The sequence below is a fragment of the Notechis scutatus genome, chromosome 2 (assembly GCF_049901735.1).
Source record: "Notechis scutatus isolate UNSWTSFEM ecotype Mainland chromosome 2, rNotScu1.2, whole genome shotgun sequence".
Lineage (NCBI taxonomy): Eukaryota > Metazoa > Chordata > Lepidosauria > Squamata > Elapidae > Notechis > Notechis scutatus.
Genome location: NC_142010.1, coordinates 68,550,986 through 68,571,144, shown reverse-complemented (window position 1 = coordinate 68,571,144; position 20,159 = coordinate 68,550,986). Strand labels below are relative to the sequence as shown.

The 20,159-nt window shown below is 37.5% G+C and overlaps 1 protein-coding gene across 1 annotated transcript in view; it reads right to left on the bottom strand.

Annotated features, from left to right (window-relative positions):
• Nucleotides 1-20,159, bottom strand: part of USP4 (ubiquitin specific peptidase 4) — a 53,322-nt gene that overhangs the window by 14,435 nt on the left and 18,728 nt on the right. Inside the window, exons 8-13 of the mRNA XM_026673311.2 lie at nucleotides 19,261-19,375; nucleotides 18,128-18,301; nucleotides 12,365-12,523; nucleotides 9,168-9,392; nucleotides 6,486-6,569; nucleotides 5,461-5,555 (exon numbers count right to left, since the gene is read on the bottom strand). Coding sequence (XP_026529096.2) covers nucleotides 5,461-5,555; nucleotides 6,486-6,569; nucleotides 9,168-9,392; nucleotides 12,365-12,523; nucleotides 18,128-18,301; nucleotides 19,261-19,375 — 852 coding nt within the window. The remainder of the gene's footprint in view (nucleotides 1-5,460; nucleotides 5,556-6,485; nucleotides 6,570-9,167; nucleotides 9,393-12,364; nucleotides 12,524-18,127; nucleotides 18,302-19,260; nucleotides 19,376-20,159) is intronic.

Genomic DNA, 20,159 nt, shown 5'->3' with positions numbered 1-20,159 from the left:
AGCCAGAATTTCACCTGAAGACCCAGAAGATGTAACCTTTGAAGCAGTGGTGGGATTCAAATTTTTTTACTACCGGTTCTGTGGGCATGGCTTGGTGGGCATGGCATGGGAAGGATACTGTAAAATCTCCATTCCCTTCCCACTCCTGGGGGAAGGTTACTGCAAAATCCCATTCCCTCCCCACCCCACTAACCTGCTTTCCAGCTCCCTTCTCCTGTAAAGGGCAACAAAAGAAGACCCAGCCAATCATCTGGGACTCGGAAGGGCAGAGAATAGATGGGGGTGGGGCCAATCAGAGGTGGTATTTGTCAATTCTCTGAACTACTCAAAATTTCTGCTACCGGTTCTCCAGAACTAGTCAGAATCTGCTGAATACCACCTCTGCTTTGAAGGCTCTTACCACTTGTTTCTTCATACAGTCTTGAGGATCCCATGGACAGCCTGCAAAATGGCTGTATTATTATTCTGCTGTAATCTTGACTTTTCCTTTGTTTAATTGTTTTAATGGTAGTTTTATTGTTTTAATGGTCGTTGGCTGTCCACTGCACAAAATCACATTCATTGACATGGATATTGTGGAGATTTGCCAAATAATTTCTCCCCCATTGGAAATTATGCTTCAATTAGATTGGGATGACATTTCCAACTAATGATAAGGAAAGTACAGGTAGTGTGCAGTCCAGATAGTATATAGTTAATTGGGAAGTGGGATAGTTAGGAATTGGGAGCTGTCCCCTTAAGGGAATGCATCATGGTAAATGTAGTTAAGGCATCATGGGAAATGTAGTCCATGTCATGTGGTCACATCTGTAATCCTGATTGGTCATTGGATTGACCCTTGGTTGGGTTGGGGGAAGCCCTTTGTTCCCTTTCCTTGCCTGGACCCAGCAGCATGCTGGCTCCCTCCGCTCTATCGTTGTGGGATGAAGAGAACTGTCTTTTTACACTATGAATTCAGCTATGCAAAGAATTGGACATTAGATGGATCTCGACATAACTGTGATTTACTTTGAGGATGCCTAATATAATCCAATAAAGAAACTTTGTATGGAAGACTTTGTAGAGTTTGCCTGTCTGTCTTTATACATTCAGCCAGTAATTATAAAAGACAGAAAAGGTAGTCCTTACTGATCATTCATTCAGCAACCATTTAAAGTTACAACAGTACTAAAAAAATAGCTATACAGCCATTTAAAAATATTTACCACCTTTGTGGTGTTTCTGAGTCAGATGATAACCATTATAATCAGTACACAATGTCCCATGCCTGACCTGTATTTTTCTTTTTTTTCCCCTCTGCAGAGCAGAGAGATTGGAAATAAAGGGATTGTAAGGAAATAAAGTATATGGTTAAAAGCAATGTAATCATGCTGGCGGCCCAAGGTTAAGAGCCATAGATGTGCTATGCAAACAGCCTACAATACTCCCTTTAAATCTCTTCTCCAATCTCTCTTACTATCTTTTTATCTCTTTCTCTCCAATCTCTCCACTCTGTGAGAGAAGGTTGGTGAGAAAAAAGCAAACAATTTCTTTAGGCATTCTCTCATTTGCCTGACCTTTCTTCATAGCATAGCAATAGCAATAGAATTTAGACCTATACACTGCCTCACAGAGCTCATGGGGCTATCTCCCTCCACTGCCTCTTGGATCAGAGAAACTGAAGAGGAAGATAGTTCAAGAGAACTGTTTCATCTTTTACACATCAAAAATAATGCAATCACATTGGCAGTGGGGAAAAAGTCAGGCAAACAAGGTGTTCTACAAAAAATGTTAGCTCCCCCCCCCGCCCCAGCAGAGAGATTGGAGAGAAAGGGATTTCAAGTGAGTATGCTATATGTGTACTGCACCAGCAGCTCCCACCCCTCAAACAGGCACTTGAGCATTCCCAAGGGCAGGGGAGTGGTTAGGAGACAAAAAGAAAAAGATCTTGAACAGACTTCTCTTATCTCTTTCCAGCCAGAAAGCACAGTCATGATCACTGATTTCCCATTTAGATTGCTTTGCTTAGCAGCAGAGTTGCTGGCCACAGTTAGGATTGTTCTGCGAAGACTGCCTTTAGAATTTTCCCTGGGATATTCTGCTTCAGGATGTGTAAGTTAAGGAAACAACATTCCTAGCAACATATTCTGTCCTAGCTGTACATCCCCCATAAAATAGATGCCGGCTATTTAGAAAGATCAAACGCAAGAGCAGAAGGATAACTTTTATGTTTCAGATATTAAATTAAAATATCAGTAACTACTCAATCATCTATTGTTCACATTCTTCTGGATATTTAAAATACTTAATAAATCGGGAAAGTAGATAACATGAGAAAATATGGCATTCACTGAAGTGTTATAATTTTTTATAAAATAAAGATGACCTGCAAAACGTTTTGACAAAATGTAATCAATTCTAAGCATATGTGCTGAATACCTCCATTATCCAGGCTAAAATATCCAAAGCACTCAAATGTATTATTAACTTTCCTAGGCCTCAGGTTCCAATGCCAAATAATAGATGAAAGGAAGAAAACAACAACAAAGAAGTTGTATGCTTGGGCAATGCAATCTGACAGGCACTTACCTGACCCCTTGCAGCCTGGCTCCATGCTCCAGCAGGATCCTTGGTGATTTATGTCATCACCATGATGGCACATGCTGGGGCCTTACATCGGAGCAGGAGCCTAGTGGGGCTGGACATCATGGAACCTAAGGGGAAAAAAAATAAGTGTCCAGCTGTGTGCTGAATGCCTATCTTAGTTTAGCCTGGAGGAATTCAGCACAAGCAATCCAAGTTGATTAATTTTGTCACCCTGATTTGCAGATCATCTTTATTACTATCAAATAGTGAGGCCAGACTTGGAATGCTGCATGTAGTTCTGATCACCACGATACAAAAATGATGCTGAGAGTCTAGAAAATGTGTAGAAAAGATAAAGATGATAAAGGGTCTGGAATTGATGAATGTATGATGAACTGTTGAAGGAGCTACATGTGTCTAGCCTTCTGAAAAGAATAATTAGAGGGGAGACATGATAACTGTCTTCCAGTACTTGAGGGGCTGTCACAGAAAAGAGGGAATTGAAAGCACCAGAGGACAGGAGAAGAAGTAATAGGTGGAAGCTTGTTAAAGAGAGATCCAACCTAGAAATAAGGAGAAATGTTCTGATAGTGAGAACAATTAATCAATGGAACAGCTTGCCTCCTGATTTTGCTAGTTGTGAATTCAATATTAGTACAGGTAAACTTACAGCCACAATTGGAACTGGGATTTCCATCGCTATATGATGAAATCAAAAACTGAGACATCACATGACTGCATTGCCTAGTGATCACAATCCCTGTATGCCCAGCTGTTGTTAACTGAGAATTGTGAGTTATTAAATGGGGAGAGTTTCAGCTACAAGAGTGCTGCAGGGATGTTGGGGAGGCCTGGCATAGACCATTTGTGAGTTGGCTAAAGCGCAGCAGTGTGATGCAAAGCTGCCATGTCCCAGGAAGCATCAGTTGCCCCATTCAGCCCAGCAGCACTTAAAACTTTGGGAGTTCTGAAACTCCTCCATCTGCCTATCTCTCCCGTCTCATCTATGCCTTTGAGCCATCCTCCATAATGGTACACAGTGGCAGTACTGGGGCTGAAATAGAGGCCTGGGAGTGATGGCAGCTGTCTGAGACTGCTGAAGACATCGAACCTCTACTTCAGTCCCAGTGCCGTTGCCATCAATGAGAAATGCCACCTCAATCCCCACATTGTGGCTAGACATGCCAGCACCATTGTGCAAAGCCCCAGTTGCCCTTGCTGCCCTGCGCTCCACACCCTCTCCTGCACCCTGCTAATCTTCACCACCTTGCATTGACTGCGCACCCCATTCCTATGCTTGGATCTGGTTAGCCCCACTTGATAAATTGGTCCAAGAATCTCCTCTATAAGAAGACTAACAATACTTTTGTTACAAATGGCTATAAAAACAGAATTTTGCAAGTCTGATTGGGCTATGCCTCTTCCCTTTCTCATACCCACCTGAATTAGGTAGATGTCTGACTGAGCTGCTTAAGCACACTTTCTGCCTTGTTTGGGACTTTAACCATATTTTTCTCTTACCACTTTGGTAAGTGATCTGTCAAGGTCATCTTCCTTACTTTCTACACTAGCCTTGCAATAGGGCTTGTGATTGGCAAACCAGAATGGGACTTTAAATGAATTTTGACTTATTGTTTGTGCACAAGCACTAGAGATTAAATACCTAAGAGGACAGGAATTAAAAAGTTCATGAAATACAGAAGAACAATTACAGGATTCTAAACTACATGTTTACATATGCTTAGAAGCATAAAATGTATCTTGGGTTCTAAAGTATGATTGGAAAAAATTGCTAAATCAATTATTTATCCAAATGTATAAGAACAAGATGTAAATTTTTATACATATATACAAAATAAGAAAAAACAGAACATAAATGTTTTGAATTTTCTCTTAGAGCCTAAAATTCAAAAGATAATTTCCATTTGTAGGACTTCAATAAAGATATTAAGAAAAATCACATTCTGATATATTTGTATGAATTGTTTCCCTAAACTCATACAGTTCAAAAAGCATTTTCAAAAAGGCAACTGGCAGGTTTTAGGTGTACTAGATCCAAAAAACCTTTGCTTTATCAGAAGATTAAAATATCCATGACAATAGACAACATCACTGAAAGATTTTATGGAAAACAGTCTGTTAGTTTATGTATCTTGAGACTTAAGAGAATTAGTTTGTTTAGTCATAATATGGTTTATGCAACAACTAACCTTGCCTAAAAGTAGAAACTTTTCCAACTAACCCTTACATAATGAAATTGATCACTATTCTATAGACTGAATTTGTATTTATATGAAATGAATACAAAATGTTATGCCAAACTAATTTACACCCCAGCAATGGATTCACTGCTACATTCTCCCTCCGAAGTAAACGTAAGGCAACATTCACATGCTTTGTTTCAAAATGTAATTCTTTTTTACAATTTTATAATCCTCTGAACATCATATTCAGCAACAACTAAATGACTACAAATCTATGCACAGCCACGTAAAAATAATTGATAGAAAGGGATATCGTGTGAAATGATTCATGAACTTGCATTAGTATTTTAACTATTTAGTTTTGTTTCAAAATATTTCATCTTTGTATGCTCAGTGTGTATAAACTACTTGTCAGTTGTCAGTTTCCTACAATTCTGAATGCAGCAGTTTTTCTCTGATTTAAAAAATATTGAATATTTGTTTGAGTTTATTAAGAGTCAGTATAGCTCAATAACTTTAAAAATCCTAAGATAATATTATCACCATAATAATCAGTATGAGCCTTGTCCCTGGAGATCACTAAAGGAGCTGTGGCACTATAGGCCACCTTTTCTTTTATCAGTATACTAGTCAAGAATAATACAGCTAATTTTCCTAGCATCTATTCCTTCTAGAATGTTTGATTACTCACACAAATATATTGTCCTTTGGCATAATATGAGTTAAGCCTTCATCCATTTGGAAAATTTTCTGGAATCTGTGATTATAGACCTCTGTCACTACCATCTAAAATAGCAAACAGTTGAAGAACACTAATTAGAAACCAGATGAAATGTCCAATATTTGCCAGTATCGAGATACTTCTATGAAAGTGGTTCACAGTATGACAAATTAAACAGAATTCATATATTCATATCAAAATTGTACAAAATACATATAAAAAAACACTGTAATTAACTGTTTCAAAAGGTGTAAGGGTATGAAGAAAAACAGATGATCAGAGGCAAAGTAAAAACAATATCAATTATTGATATTATTGTATCAAATAATGATATAATGGCATATCAGTATATCAAAAAATTAGTTTGATAAATAGCATCTAATTATCTGAAAAGGAAAGTGCTTTCTGATTCTGCCAAAATATTGCAGTTGTTGCAGTTCATAGATTCAAAACCTATTTTTTTATTTTAAAAAAATCTATTAGTGTAGCTTGGTTTACAAAGCAGACTGAAATGGACTTGTAGCAGATAGCAGTAAGCTTAACAACAGTAGGGTTCTAATTTAGCTACATTCTAGTATTTCTAGATCTGCTCCCAGAAAAATTATAATGTTCAAATTCTGCAAAAGTATTTTTGCCCATCAGAAGCTACTCAGTACTATATTTCCTCCAACTACCAATTAAGAGAGAAATGATAATTATAATTCTGGTCCAAACATGCTAAAGGATAAAATGTCAAGATTTCTGACTGGATTAATATTTAATTAAGAAGCTTTTATTTTTTAAACAATTCAACAATTCTTAATAAAAAGCAAAACAGATTAATAATTCTGAACAATTCTTTTTCAATCAGTAAAACATATTACCTTGCCTTTTCTCAACAGAAAAACATACTCATTCTATACATATATATTTATTTACAGTGCAACATTAACCTTCAAAAATTCATCTTGCAAGTTCTTTAAAAAAAAAGGTAAACGTTTATGCTTTAACCTTACATTTTCTGCAGGGATCCCAGAAATTTTGGACAGTGCATCACACAGATCAGATATACCACCCATCATGGGCACTACTATTCGGAACTGGAAGCAAACAGAACATTAAATTTTGACTATACAAAGTACAACCCTAGGTAAAAGGATTTTCACTATAATCATTTTCAATACTTCTTGTTACTGATTTCATCTAATTTTTAACATTGAAAATATACTAAAAATCTGTCCTACAACAGATCATTTTGTTGTAACCCCCTACTACAGAAAGAAAAGGCTTAAGAAATTCACATTTCAAGCAGTCTAATTAGTCTGTCTTATATTCAAATGTTTTTTTTTTCTCTTGTTATTTAAGCATAAAATGGAAGATATCTATTTTGGTCACAAGGGATTTAATTATTTAATAAAATATAATTGCAATGCACTATACGTAAGGCTACCTTGGAAAAACATTCACAGAAATCAAACAAGTGCTTCACTTACTTTTTATGAAAGCCAATTGCTCAAATTGTTTTAATCCACTGTTACATCCATTTGTTTATCTCTGTTGATTTCTTATTTGAATCTGAATACTATTATGCTAATTATTTTTTTAGTTTTTGTATCCCACCCCAATTTGCGGATTCTGCATGCCAGTGATAATCAGTACATAAATTACCATAACCACACCAATCACATTACTGATATGACTAGAAAAGGACTTGCCATGTAGTTTAATTACTAGTTATACGCATCCTCTGTGCTAAAGGCTGAACAATGAAGCTTTTAGAAGACCAAACTGATTCTTCCACTGTGTTTAATGATGCTCAATGCCATCTTTGGACTGACAGTGGAGCTCCTCAGGCTTATGGTCCTAGGGATTTTCAACCTATTCTCCCCAGGGGCAAATTCAGAGTCAGTCTGGGGAATTCATATTCACCATGACCTGATTTAGCTTATTGCAGGTCTGATTAATAAGTGGGTGTCTGTCACATGCTAGATGTGTTTTTTGTGTGTGTCAGTGGCAACATGATCTAGTGTTAGGGAAATATTTCCACCTTTTCCTTGCCATGGAGGGATCATTCCATTAACCCTGGAATTTACCATAATATCTTTAGTAGGGAGGTTGAACCTATTCAATAGGCCTGCCCCAGGCACCTAAAATTTTTGTTTACAGAATTAGCTGGGGGTTGTTCTTGAGGCTTTGACAGATGGTTCAGTTGAAGACTTGGTTGCTGCCTGGAATGAAGTAGCAGCAGCCGCTTTGAAGAGTGCCTTAGATCTCCCTGTGCACAAATCCCACTATATCCGTACAGAGGATTTGTGGAGGATAAACCAGCGGAAGAGACACTTGCAATGCCAATGCAGTAAAAATGGAAGTTAATTCAATCATACAGAGGTTAGAGACTTTATTAGTGGCTCTAATAAAATATGTACTAAACACACTAAAATGTGTTTGTTTCTCTGCCTGGCAAACCTGTTCAGGGCTACCCAGTCCCTATTTAATTAAAAGGGACTGAGATGATTGCTTGCAGGGTGGTTGTGAGAATTATTCTTGATGTCTAGTGGATAAAATTGCTCAGATTTGCTTTATTTCACAAACAAATTTTAAAAAGCAACAGATTTAACTTTCATTATTTTACTTCAAAAGAGATAGCAAAGCAATATCACCCAAGTGATTTCTCATTTTTCCAATTTAAAAAAAAAAGAAAAATAGCGAGTTTTGTAGGAGATGAGTAGGCTAAGGGAGTGTCATCAGCCTCCTCTTTGCACCCACAAAAGATCTAAGTCCAGCCCACTTTGAATTCCACTGAATATCACCAATTTACTTTGACTGTTAGTAGTTCAGATTCTTGTATGTTGTATACTTGTATATTATAAGCAGGGGTGGGATTCAAATTTTTAACAACTGGTTCTGTGGGCGTGGCTGGCTGGCCATGGCCATGTGACTGGGTGGGTGTGGCTTTTTTTGGCAGCAAACCCTCCCCCCCATTTTTTTTTGCCTCCTGGGCCTCAGGGAAGCCTCTTGGTGGGGGCGTTTTTGCTCCCAGAAGGCTTCCCTGAGGCCCAGGAAGGAAAAAAAAACAGAGATATTGGGGGGGCATGCAGCACCCTCCACGCTCCATTTCTGGGCCAACTGGAAGCCTCCTGGGGGGGCATTTTTGCTCCCAGGAAGCTTCCCTGGCACCCAGGAAGGAAAAAAATGGAGCGCAGGGGGGAGGAGCTCCCCCTGCCCCCCCGTACCCCTTTTTGCTTCCTGGGCCTCAGGGAAGCCTCCTGGGAGAAGCAATAACACAGCAAGGGGGATCCTGGCACAGCTGATCATTGGGAGGGGGAAAAAAGAAATACCTTAAAGAGTGACTGGGCGGGGGGAAATGCAGTCAGCAATGTTGGGCATGCACAATAAGGACTGACTGGGCGGGGAGGGGAGGGGAGGGCAGAGGGGCGGGGCCAGCCAGGGGCATGATTTGCCGAACTGCACAGAATCATAATAACCGTTTCTATAGAACCGGTCCAAACCGGTAGAATCCTACCCAATTATAAGCTTATTGCATAAGCTTACAATAATTTAACAACTTTAATTCATTTGAACTGAAATGGATTTCTGATTTTCCCATGTTTGACAAGTTCCCTTGATTGGATGTAGAATTATTTTAGTGATCTAAGAAGTGTCCTGAGGCAGATTATAGTACCACTATTTCTACTTACTTGCATAGGTTTCCGCTGTGGATCTGCAAACACCAAGAACACCTCCATGGATCGATCTTTCTTCAAGGGCAAAGGGAGTGTTAAATAGCAAAATGGATCAAAAGTTACTGAGATTTTAGAACATTTGGGACAGACCAATGTGGATTTGAAGAGTCCATGAAAAATATCTACAATTATAGAGTCATTACGCAATCGATGGTTCTCCCAGGCTTCTTTTGCAACCACCTATATAAGAAAAACAGATTGCAGTGAAATAGCAAATATTAAACCTAGTCAGTCCAGTAAAATTGTTGAAACAGATTTCTTCTACAGGAATGTTACCGAAATATATATACCCCAAAGTAATATAACCTAAGATAGATGCTAGAAGAATCAAACAGCTGTGTGTGATTAAGGACTAGGTTATCTGAAAAATTACATACTCTTATACCATCTTTGCCATGTGCTACCATAGACTATTGGTGAGAATTTAGCAAATCATCTTTCATAAGGGCTTTAGAATTCTTTACAGGAAAGGTTTAATTAGCTTCTTTTTTCATTACTTCCCTTCATAAGATAAGACATATTTCTGTTTCAGTGACCTTTTGGCCCCATCGGTTCTCTATTTTATTGCTATTCTGTATATACTTTTTTCATTTTTATTGTTGAAGTTTTCATTACAATGGAAAAACACAAATTAAACCAAAAATAAAAATAAATCAACATCTGTATTTAATTTCTCAAACGCAATCCTTAAGAAATAAAACAAATCAAGATATTAGAAAATACACTATGTCAGCTATAACTGTGGATTAGTATTATACACAAAGGCTATGACAAGTCTTAAGTACAATTTTAAATTAAGTGTGTCATTGTATCACAGATCAGGTAATTCTGAGCAAAAATATTTTGTTCAAGTCAGGATCAAATAATAGCTTACAATTTACATACAAGTAAAGCTCTCATCATATTTATCATTTATATTCTGAAGTTAGCTCAAATGGTGTATTATACCACAATTTTTGAGTCAAGAATATCTAATATCACCCAAATTAAAGAATGTGTAAAACATCTAGGACTGATTACTCCTCTGGAATTGAAATTTCCACAATTTTTGACTAGTTTTATTAACAAAGTTGTGGCCATTGCAGGGTCCCGAGTTACATGACTGATTTCCCACTCCCTGACATCAAGCAAGAAAAGTGAGCGAGGAAGCCAGCAGGAAGTTGGAAGTTCTGTTCCCACTGCTTTTTTGCTTGTTTGTGATCATTATATTGATCTGCTTAGATATGTACCGTATTTGCCGGAGTATAAGACGACTGGGCGTATAAGACGACCCCCCAACATTTCCACTCAAAATATAGAGTTTGTTATATACTACGCCGTATAAGACTACCCCTCTTCCACACACCTTCCACTTTTGCACTTTTTTTTTTTTTGACGCACTTTTCTGCTTTGGACAATTTTGAAATGAGCTAATCCAATTTTGAACCAAGAATATGCAAATAGCTATGGAGTTTAAAAATGAGTTTTAAAAATATTTTTCATTGCTTACCATTAAGCGTAAAATATGTTGTAAATAAAATGAGAACACAGGAAACGTTCTCTTCTCAATACAGCTGATCTCTCTCTCTCTCTCTCTCTCTCTCTCTCACACACACACACACACCAAAAACCCGGACACTGAAAAGGCTGCCAAGGAACAGTATATTCAATGCCTTCTCTTTAATCAAGAAACAAGGAATTCCTTAGAATCTTTTTTTTTCCCCAAGTGGCCCTCTTAAAAAAAAAATATGGAGGTAACACTTTCATTCAAAAAGTCTTCCAGTATCTGGAGTCGCTCAGACATATTGAAGTGAGGTAGGAGAGTAAGTGAAATTTGAAATGATCCAGCTACCGTTTTCTTCCCCTCCCGCCCGAAGGCCATTATCTCCACGTCAAAACGAACGAAATAGGCAAAGAAGCCAAACACGCTAAAAGGATCTCTTTATTTTCCTACACAAGGTCACACCTACTTTTCCGCATTCAAAGGACAACTCTCCTCACCACCACCACCACACACACACACACACACACACACACACACCAATACCCGCAAACAATGTTCTGGGCATTAATCACCATTGCTACATTAACCTGGTAAATTTATACCCTGCCTCCCCAGTGTTGCTTTGACGGCAGGATTTCACACAGCGGGCGCTCTCTCTCTCTTCTCCGCTCTCCCACCGTTCGCACATGTTGGAAGCACCGTAAAACCTGATAACCCACCCGGGGCTCCCCATCCTTAACCTACAGCCGCCCGCATGCAAAACCTGCGTGCAAAAAGAAAAAAAAAAAGTACGCCGCACGTGAGGATCTTCGAATCCTCTCCTCCCCACACCGCTAAGGAAGGAAGAGGGGGAAAGGTTGCGCAGCGCGTGGCGAGTGACACCCGCCACACACACACACACACACACACCGCTCCCCCAGCCTCCCTCCCGGCTGCAACTCAAGCTCGAAGTGGGAGTCGGAGTCCTCCCGGCGTATAAGACGACCCCCACTTGGAGGCATGTTTTTCAGGGCAAAAAAGTCGTCTTATACGCCGGCAAATACGGTAAATGTCATACTTTTTTGCCACTAATTTTTTTTTAAAAAATATGATATATACTTTCCTTAGATGATCACAGGATTGTTCAGCATTGGTGGTCAATATGGTCATTTAATTTAATATTCATTCCACTCATTCTGCACTATTTTCTCTCAAAGGATGACTCAACAGGTCACAGGGCTGTTTAGTTTAATTTATCGAATTTGTAAAGCCAGTGACCCCATAACAATTCAGTATAATACATTTTAAGCAGGGCTTAAACAATTCCAATTTTCCTAACTTTAGAAATCTGATTTTAAAAAACTGTGCTTAACATTTCTTTTGTCAGAGAAGAGAGAGGTATTTCTAAACTTGGGATAAAGCCTATCTCATGCACTTAATACTAATCAATGTACTGTATATAGAAAAAGTGTAATCAAATCAGCTCTAGTTATTCAGGTTTAGTAAATGGAAAACTGGATGGAATAAGGTATCAAAAAAGTGGTTACTGCTTGTATTATAAAGGAAAACAGATGCTTCTCAGTAAGACAAGTAAAAAAGATTGTTCTTCCTTTTCTCCTTCTTCTACGACACAAATGAATTACAAATTCAACACTATATTGAATTATAAAAGATTTTTTTTAGAATGTACCGAATCAGGTCTCCCATTAGCATCCTTCAACTCCAAATATGGTTTCTTCTTTACTCTGTTTAAATCCTCATGTAAGCCATCCAAAAGAAAGGCCAGAAGCTCCTGAGAATCTTGTTGTTGGTATCCTGAAAACTGAGGAGCAAAACGGCCAACCTGAGTCTAGAATTTAAAATGGAAAAAAGGAAAACAATTAGGATATTGTTTATAGAATAGAATAACTTTATTGTCATTGCATTCCACGAATACAATGAAATTTGAAAGCTACTCCAGCACAGTGCCCCAAACACCACATCACAATCACACTACAGAGTTTTAAAAATTAAAATAATAATAATAATAATAGGACTAAATCACAAATGCACTCCATGTTTTAAGCTCCATGAAGTAAAAGAAAACAATAATAGTGCCCTCAGTTTTACAGAATTCAATGTAGCTATGCTCTAGTTCATAGTTATATTAGAACCGTCAACAAATAACCAGTTTCTCCTTATCCTGTAAAATAGCTTTAACAAATGACTTTTTAAAATGCCTTTTTTGCCATAAACTGTCAGGGAAATTTTCCTTGATTCTGCTAACAACATATAAATCAAGGCATGCTATCTTTTTTTCAGGCTATTATTCTTGGGAATAATGAAGCAAAGCTAGTAGAAGCTCTACTGTTGCTCCCAAAGATGTTGTTTACTATTCATGAAATAAGCAGGAAAGCTGCATCTTTTCCTCAACTCACACAGTAACCATGCAGTCCCAAGAAAATAAACATTTGAGTTAAGGAAATAGTAAGGACATGGCAACATATAAAATTTAGTTACATGTTGTTGCTTCCTTAACTCAAACTCAAAAAGTATTTTCATGGAACAGGATAGCTAATTTGTGGACAAGGAAAACAGTGGGGCTTCTTTAAGTAACTGCCACTTACTGTATTGCAATAACTCACTCACAATAAATCACTCCTCAGCTGCATGTTTGAACAAATTTCATTCACCAGGTCTTGTGTTACATCCCATTCTTTCAGTACTATTTCAATTTGGACATCACTAATCCTTTCAAAAACTAACAATATTGCCATTAACTTGAATAGTTGAAAATCATGCTGACAAACAGAAGTTCTTATACCCTTTAGGGTTGGAAAATAAAAATATTTCCCAAATATTTACTCCTATCATCAGAATAGGATTGACTCCTATGTTCAGATATGTATAAATAGCTTCAAGTTTTATATTCTATATGAGGAAAACATCTTTTCTTGTCCCTCATATCCACAATTTGAGGTATTCTCATTTGAGCAGAGTTGCCACCTTTGGATAAGAAAGCTGCACTACCAATTTAACAGCACCCAACAAGATTTTTTCCTCCACATAAATTACAAATACATTGCTTTTTATAGCTATATTTAAAAAAAATCGCATATTATGTCCCAACTACATTTCAGCCGACTGCATAAACCTCAACTAAACACTTTCATTCTCAATAGGCCATTTCCTATTAATTATTACATAATACTGTAAGGGGTGGTGATTTATCATAAATTAACCTCAAAACCATCATCTAGAATGACATTCAGTCTAGAATGACATTCAGTCTTCAATGACTTTGAAGTGAATGCAGATATTAGACAGTATATTCAGCTGCAGATTTTTAAAGACCCTAGAATTTCCAAAGTGTTTTCTGATTAGCCCTCCCAAGTATTATTTGAGATATTTTGTAATCAGCTCAGAGAAGGATTGTATCTATTAATCACCTGTAGGATACAATACTTTCAAATGACTTTTGAAGTAAATATACATGTCGAAACTTAAACTATGAATATGGTCTGTTCTTTATAAAAGTGCAGATTTATTTTCTGATAACTTCTTTGCAGATCATGCTTTCATGCTTATTGTCTTATCCAATGAAAAACCCCATTCTCATGAACCGCCCCATTCTTCTTATTTAATTAAAGATTAATTTTCTCATAGCTATATTCACTTTCCTATTTTTAATCTATATAACACCAGGTATGAACTTATTTCTGCATCTGATAGAAGAACTAAATGCAAGTCATTTATCATGTAACCTTAAAGAGGGGCAGAATAACCACACTTGCCTCAGCGATACCATTCACCACAAATATTGGTTCAGATACTGCATTCCCTATGTGGATGTTTTAAGATTACAGTGCAAAACTTAAATCCAACATAATAGACTTGTCCCAATCACATATGGATTAATTTATAAATTAATTGCCCAGTCAGAGTCTAACTTTGAGAAGGATCTGAAAAAATTTATTCCCCAGATAAACTAAATTAATCCACAGGACTATCTGCAGAGCTGCTCTGAATAATATTATAATTATCTGGTGGATAAAGTCACTCAAATCTACTTGGAATTGGAATCCAAATGGGCAAGTCCATTGAGATGCCTGGGGCAGCCTTGAGGGTTGTCAGTTTGAACCTGTGATTCCTGAAGATGTGGACTAGGTCTTTGGATTGTGTATTTGCCCACGTATTTGCCAGGAACATCCTTGATTATGAATGCTTCTGAGAGATGGCTTGTAATTGAGTCTATGCACTGGTGCTGGTTTCTCTAAAGGAGGGGATATGCTTCCAGTCTTGAAGTGCACACTGCTCAAGAAATCTTCGATACTATAATTTTGGACAATTGCCTTCTCCAGCTTTGTCTTTTTAGAGAAGATAGTTAAGGTGACAGGACTGCAGTTGCACAGAACCCAGAAGGAAGCTGATTGTCTGGATCTATTTCAGTTGGGCTTTAGACTAATATTCAGCATCCATGTTTCACTGTGCACTCACTGAAGACCTTTGGAAGAGGTGGCATGGGAGTGGTGCACCCATTGTGGTGCTCTTTGATCTCAGTGGCTTTTGATAACATCAAATCCCAACCATCACAATATGCAACTGGACTGGCTGAAGAAGATGAGAGGAAGTGACACCATTTTGTGGGTCTCCTGTCTCTGAGGCCAGTTCCAGTCGGTGTTAGCGGAAGAGGAGCAATCAAGTTCTAGATCCTTTTTCAATATCTACATGAAACCATTGGGTAAAGTCATCTGCTGGCACTGGGGTCAGATATTATCAATATATACAGAATGGTTTTCCAAGGAAGTGAATGTTCACGTAATGCAGCTTTGCATTCCAGAGACACTTTTGCACATTCAGCATAGCAGTTAACTTTGTAGCCAAAGTTTGTTTTTCCTGGTAGCCTACTCTTGATACATAGCCTATCTGGGTGCAGAAGCAAAACGTTATATGAGTGTACAGAAAATTCTTCTGGGTCAGTCTGTCACCATAAACTCAAACATAGTTTGCACATTTGATCTAAAGATATCCCAGTTTGCCTTTTGAAGTTTTACACCTAGGAATTTGGTCTGTTCCACTAGAAATAGTCATATGTCCAGAAGAAATATGTTGTAATAGTATGTGGGAATAACCTTGGGAGCTGGGAGAGAGATGCTGTCCAGAGAATATTCAGATAAGAGACAGCATAATTTGCAGCTGCATAGTTCTCAGTCTGTAAAGGTGATAGCGGAAGAACTGTACTTTCAGATTTGCTAGATTCTGAGATTTGCAAGATTCTGTGAATTTTTTGAACACTCAAATAAGATATTGCTTTATAATAAAAAAGAATTAGTTTCCCTGGTCATGTTCCCTTTCTGGTCTATCTGGTACAGATGGCATCAATCACCCTTATTGTCTGAAGTTAGGAAGGGTTCTTTCTAAGCCTCCTTCTCTGACTACTATGCAGCTGTGGTCTAGGCTCTCTCTTATGTGACCATTTCCTAGAAACATCTTTTCTACCCGCCTTCAAAAGTTATTCCAATATATCATTACATAGACACAAAAAAATAATTATCCTGATGCCATGAGGCCTAGCCAAATAAAACATTATAGAAGTGAAAAATTGTAGCAAGACTCACGCAATTTTCTTATTGAATTTTTTAAATGGGAACTGAATCCACTGGGAAGATTTGTCTCAAATTATATTTTAGCAATTGTAATTTTAGCAGCTTATATGATTTGCTTTGGTATTTTAATGCTGATTTTTGCTGATTTTTCTTGCTGGTTTTATTGTAGCTTCCCTTAGTATCACTACCATTAACACATTTTTATCATCTCTGCATAGGGTTAGGGTACTTATATGTCTATTATATTTGTTAGATGTTTGAATCAATAAAATATTGCATTTATCATTTCCCACAACAATTCAAGAAATACAATGCTGATAACTTTCATCTTTGGATTTTAAGCATAAACTGAACTAGTAAGTTATCACAAATCATCCTACAAAGATCTGAAGTGCATGACATCTTTCTTAATATTTTCAAGTTCAATAAAGTATTATAGGTAGTCCTCTGTTAATGAATAGTCATTCAGTGAAGGTTTGTACTGCATGAGTAGCATTTACAGTCAGTCCTTGAAGTTCTGGTTATATACCATGGTAACATGATCACAATCCAGACACTTGGTAACTAGCTTATACTGATGATTGTTGCAGTGTCCTGTAGTTACATGATCACCATTTGTGATATTCCCTTCTTTCTATAGGCAAAGTCAATGGGGAAGCCAGCAAGGAAGGTTGCAAATTGCTCCCATAAATTGCAGCTGTCACTTTTTCCCCCAAGGAGCCTGCTCCAGAGTAAAAGAGCTCACCACAGTGCCCCTTTCTATGCCCACCCATACTCATGCAGAGCTGCAACACCTCTTCCCTCACATGCCTGCACTCACATAGTACTGCAGCATTCCCTCTACATTCCATAGCACTCATCTGCCTGCCAGCCTGTTTAAGAGTCTTCCAGGGCCTACCACTTCCTGTCAGCTTTCTCTTTGCTTGTTAGAGGTTGGCAGGAAGTCACAAATCATGGTCACATGAGAAACTGGCTTAATGACCTGTGATTCTGGCCTAACAGTGGTAACAGGATTTCCAGGAGTGTCATTGGTCAGCAGTGCGGTTTATGTGACATCATGATATACTACTGCATTGCTTAGTGATGGAAATTCCGGTCCTGATTACCATTGTTAAGTGAGAATTACCTGTAAAGGCACTGTAGTGGGAACATGCTGTGCATGAAAGAGGGGCAACTCGAGGCCAGAACATAAGGCATTTGGGTTTGCATATGGCCCCAGCACGTAAGTGTTTAAATAGAGAAGGGACTGGTCAAGTACATCCTCAGTAGTTGCCAGTGAAAGATAAGGAGAAACAAAGTGTTTGAAAATGAGGAAGGGGCTGGTGGACCAATTAGGTACAAACTGGTGAATACAGAGGTAGGTGGCAGGTTGGCACCTATCGGAAAGGAAGATGCTAGAATATTCGGAAGAGGAACTGATCATTGGATGGATATGTAATTCAACAGCACAGCTGATGGGAAGATATGGTGGAAGATTTTGGCATAGAATTTATGAAAAGGAGGTTAAAAGGTAATAAAGGCAAGAAGCTTAACATTGCCCAATTCATTTGTAAGATCCTTCTAAATTTTACATGGATAAAACCAACAACAACCAAAATATTCTGGACTTTAGTTTAACCAATTCAGAATGGCTCAGCTAAACCTATATGACCTAATGTCTTTGCTTCATGAACAAAGCACATTTTCCAGTCTCCATAACTTACACTATTGCATATGGGATTTTCTTGCAATTATCTTAAATTCAATCTAGGCCTCCTACCAGAAAAGTTTAGCTTTATACTATATACTACATAAACAATAAAGCTTTATAGAGTATACAAAACATTAGAAAAGATACAGCACTTAATTGTGATGAATATTACACTTACTTTGAACATACGAGGGGCTACATAAGAATTTTGCCCAGACCACATTTGTTTGATGAGTTCTGCATATGCTTCTGCAATTTCTCCCCTCATTCCCAGAGGATTATCTTGGTTTATTTCAGCTTCATATTTATCTTCCAAGAAATAGTCAGTCAAGGGAGGTGTATTACTCAAACACTAAAAAAAATGAGAAGAGAATTATGTGAGAAAATGATGCTATAGCCGCTATATTCCCTCCCAACAATTAAAATTTTTTGCTAAAATTGCAGAATGCTATTTAGAAAATTATGTAATAATTAGTTAGGAATTGTATGGATATCGCTGGAGACCATAAAGCAAAAAAATTCAGTAGCTGTACTGTTTTATTTTTATATTTAACACTTTTCTACACACTTGCTTGGATTTTCTTATCTTTTAAGAGTTTAAAAATGTACACATTAAAGGATGAAATTTCCTAATAAATAATGTAGAGAAATGCAGACAACAAATTACAATTAATTCAACAAAAGGCCAACTAACCAGTTAAAATACTGCAACACTGTAATGTTTCAAACAACTTTGAAATTACTTTTATTAAAGTTATAGAGAAACTGAAATAAAAGTAGCTTCAAAGTTTTAAAAATTAAAAGTATAAAGATTAACCACTCAAAAATGTGAGAGCAAGGCTTTGAAGCTCTATATTAGAATCACATACTATACACAGAGAGTGTTCTAAGTTCAATACAGGAAATCATCAAGTCACATTGGGGAAAATGTATCTGAAAACCAGGAACCAAGCAGCATAGATAATAATGCTCAGTAACATGGATGAACAAAGATATTAAGCCACTTTCATGTTCCTATCCCACCCAATAAATGATTGTGTCACATTTCAAACTGTTGAGGAGCCTAACAGCACATATATATTACCAAACTAGGATGGGCAACAGTTTCACTGAGGATTGCATTTCATTAGTAACAAGCTGGATTGATGGAGCCAAGGTGGAGACATTCTTTCTATGAAGTCTCTATGAAACTAGGCTGAGGGTTGTAAAAGGCCTTAAGAAAGCAGATTACCAATCCATATTTTAATATAAATTTTCATATAAAACCTGAACAGAAAATCTATCATTATATGTTCTTAACTGACACTTTACCTGCAGAGCTGAGTTCATGAAACATGTATTTCCTAGATTACTGAGCCCACAGAGTCCAGGCTGTGACTGAAGACTTTCTCTGCTGTTGTAAGAACTGTAAGAAAAGCTCGAGCCACTGAAAAAAGAAAAGGCACATCACAGCATGCTAACGCACTGTAGGACTTTGCAAAAACAACAACAAGACGGACATAGCTGGCATTCTAATTATTATTTAATATATAAATTTATATAATATCAAAGCAATTCCTTAGATGTAGCTCCCACAAATCTCTATTGGGATGTCCAGTTTTTAACAAAAGCATTTCATTCTGCAGACACGTATTTATGTGAATGAACGTACATTAATTAATAAATTTTATTAAAATATTTCCATACTGTTTAAACAAATATCAAAATGCCATTTAAGCCTCGCCTCCCAACATTATACTATTTCCACTTTCTAATGTGAACTAGTGTGAACACCAAAGAAGGAAGTGTCCAATGAGAGGAGCCCATCTGAAGCAGTTCTCCAAATTCAACGAAGGCAAATCTTTAAAGCAAGGCCTCCTGAAAAGACCTAAGGTGCCATTATAGAGGCAACATTTCGAGTACATGAAGCTCAGATCTAAACCACCTAGGACTTAAAAATGTTCAGCATATTGAAGTGATTCAAAAACCAGATGGAAGCTAATACAGTGACTATATTTATACAGATTACAGAAAACTGAAAAAATAATTCAATAGTTACAAATGCATTGATCAATTTAGTTTAGATTTTAATTGTTGAAAATGCAGCTTTTTAGAAACCTTAACAATGGTAATACCGAGTTCCAGTTTGCAAGGCTTCGGCGGCGGCAGGAATCCGCGATCGTGCGTGGTTCCTGCTGCGCTCGCTGCTGGAGTGCCCCCGATCCAGTTGG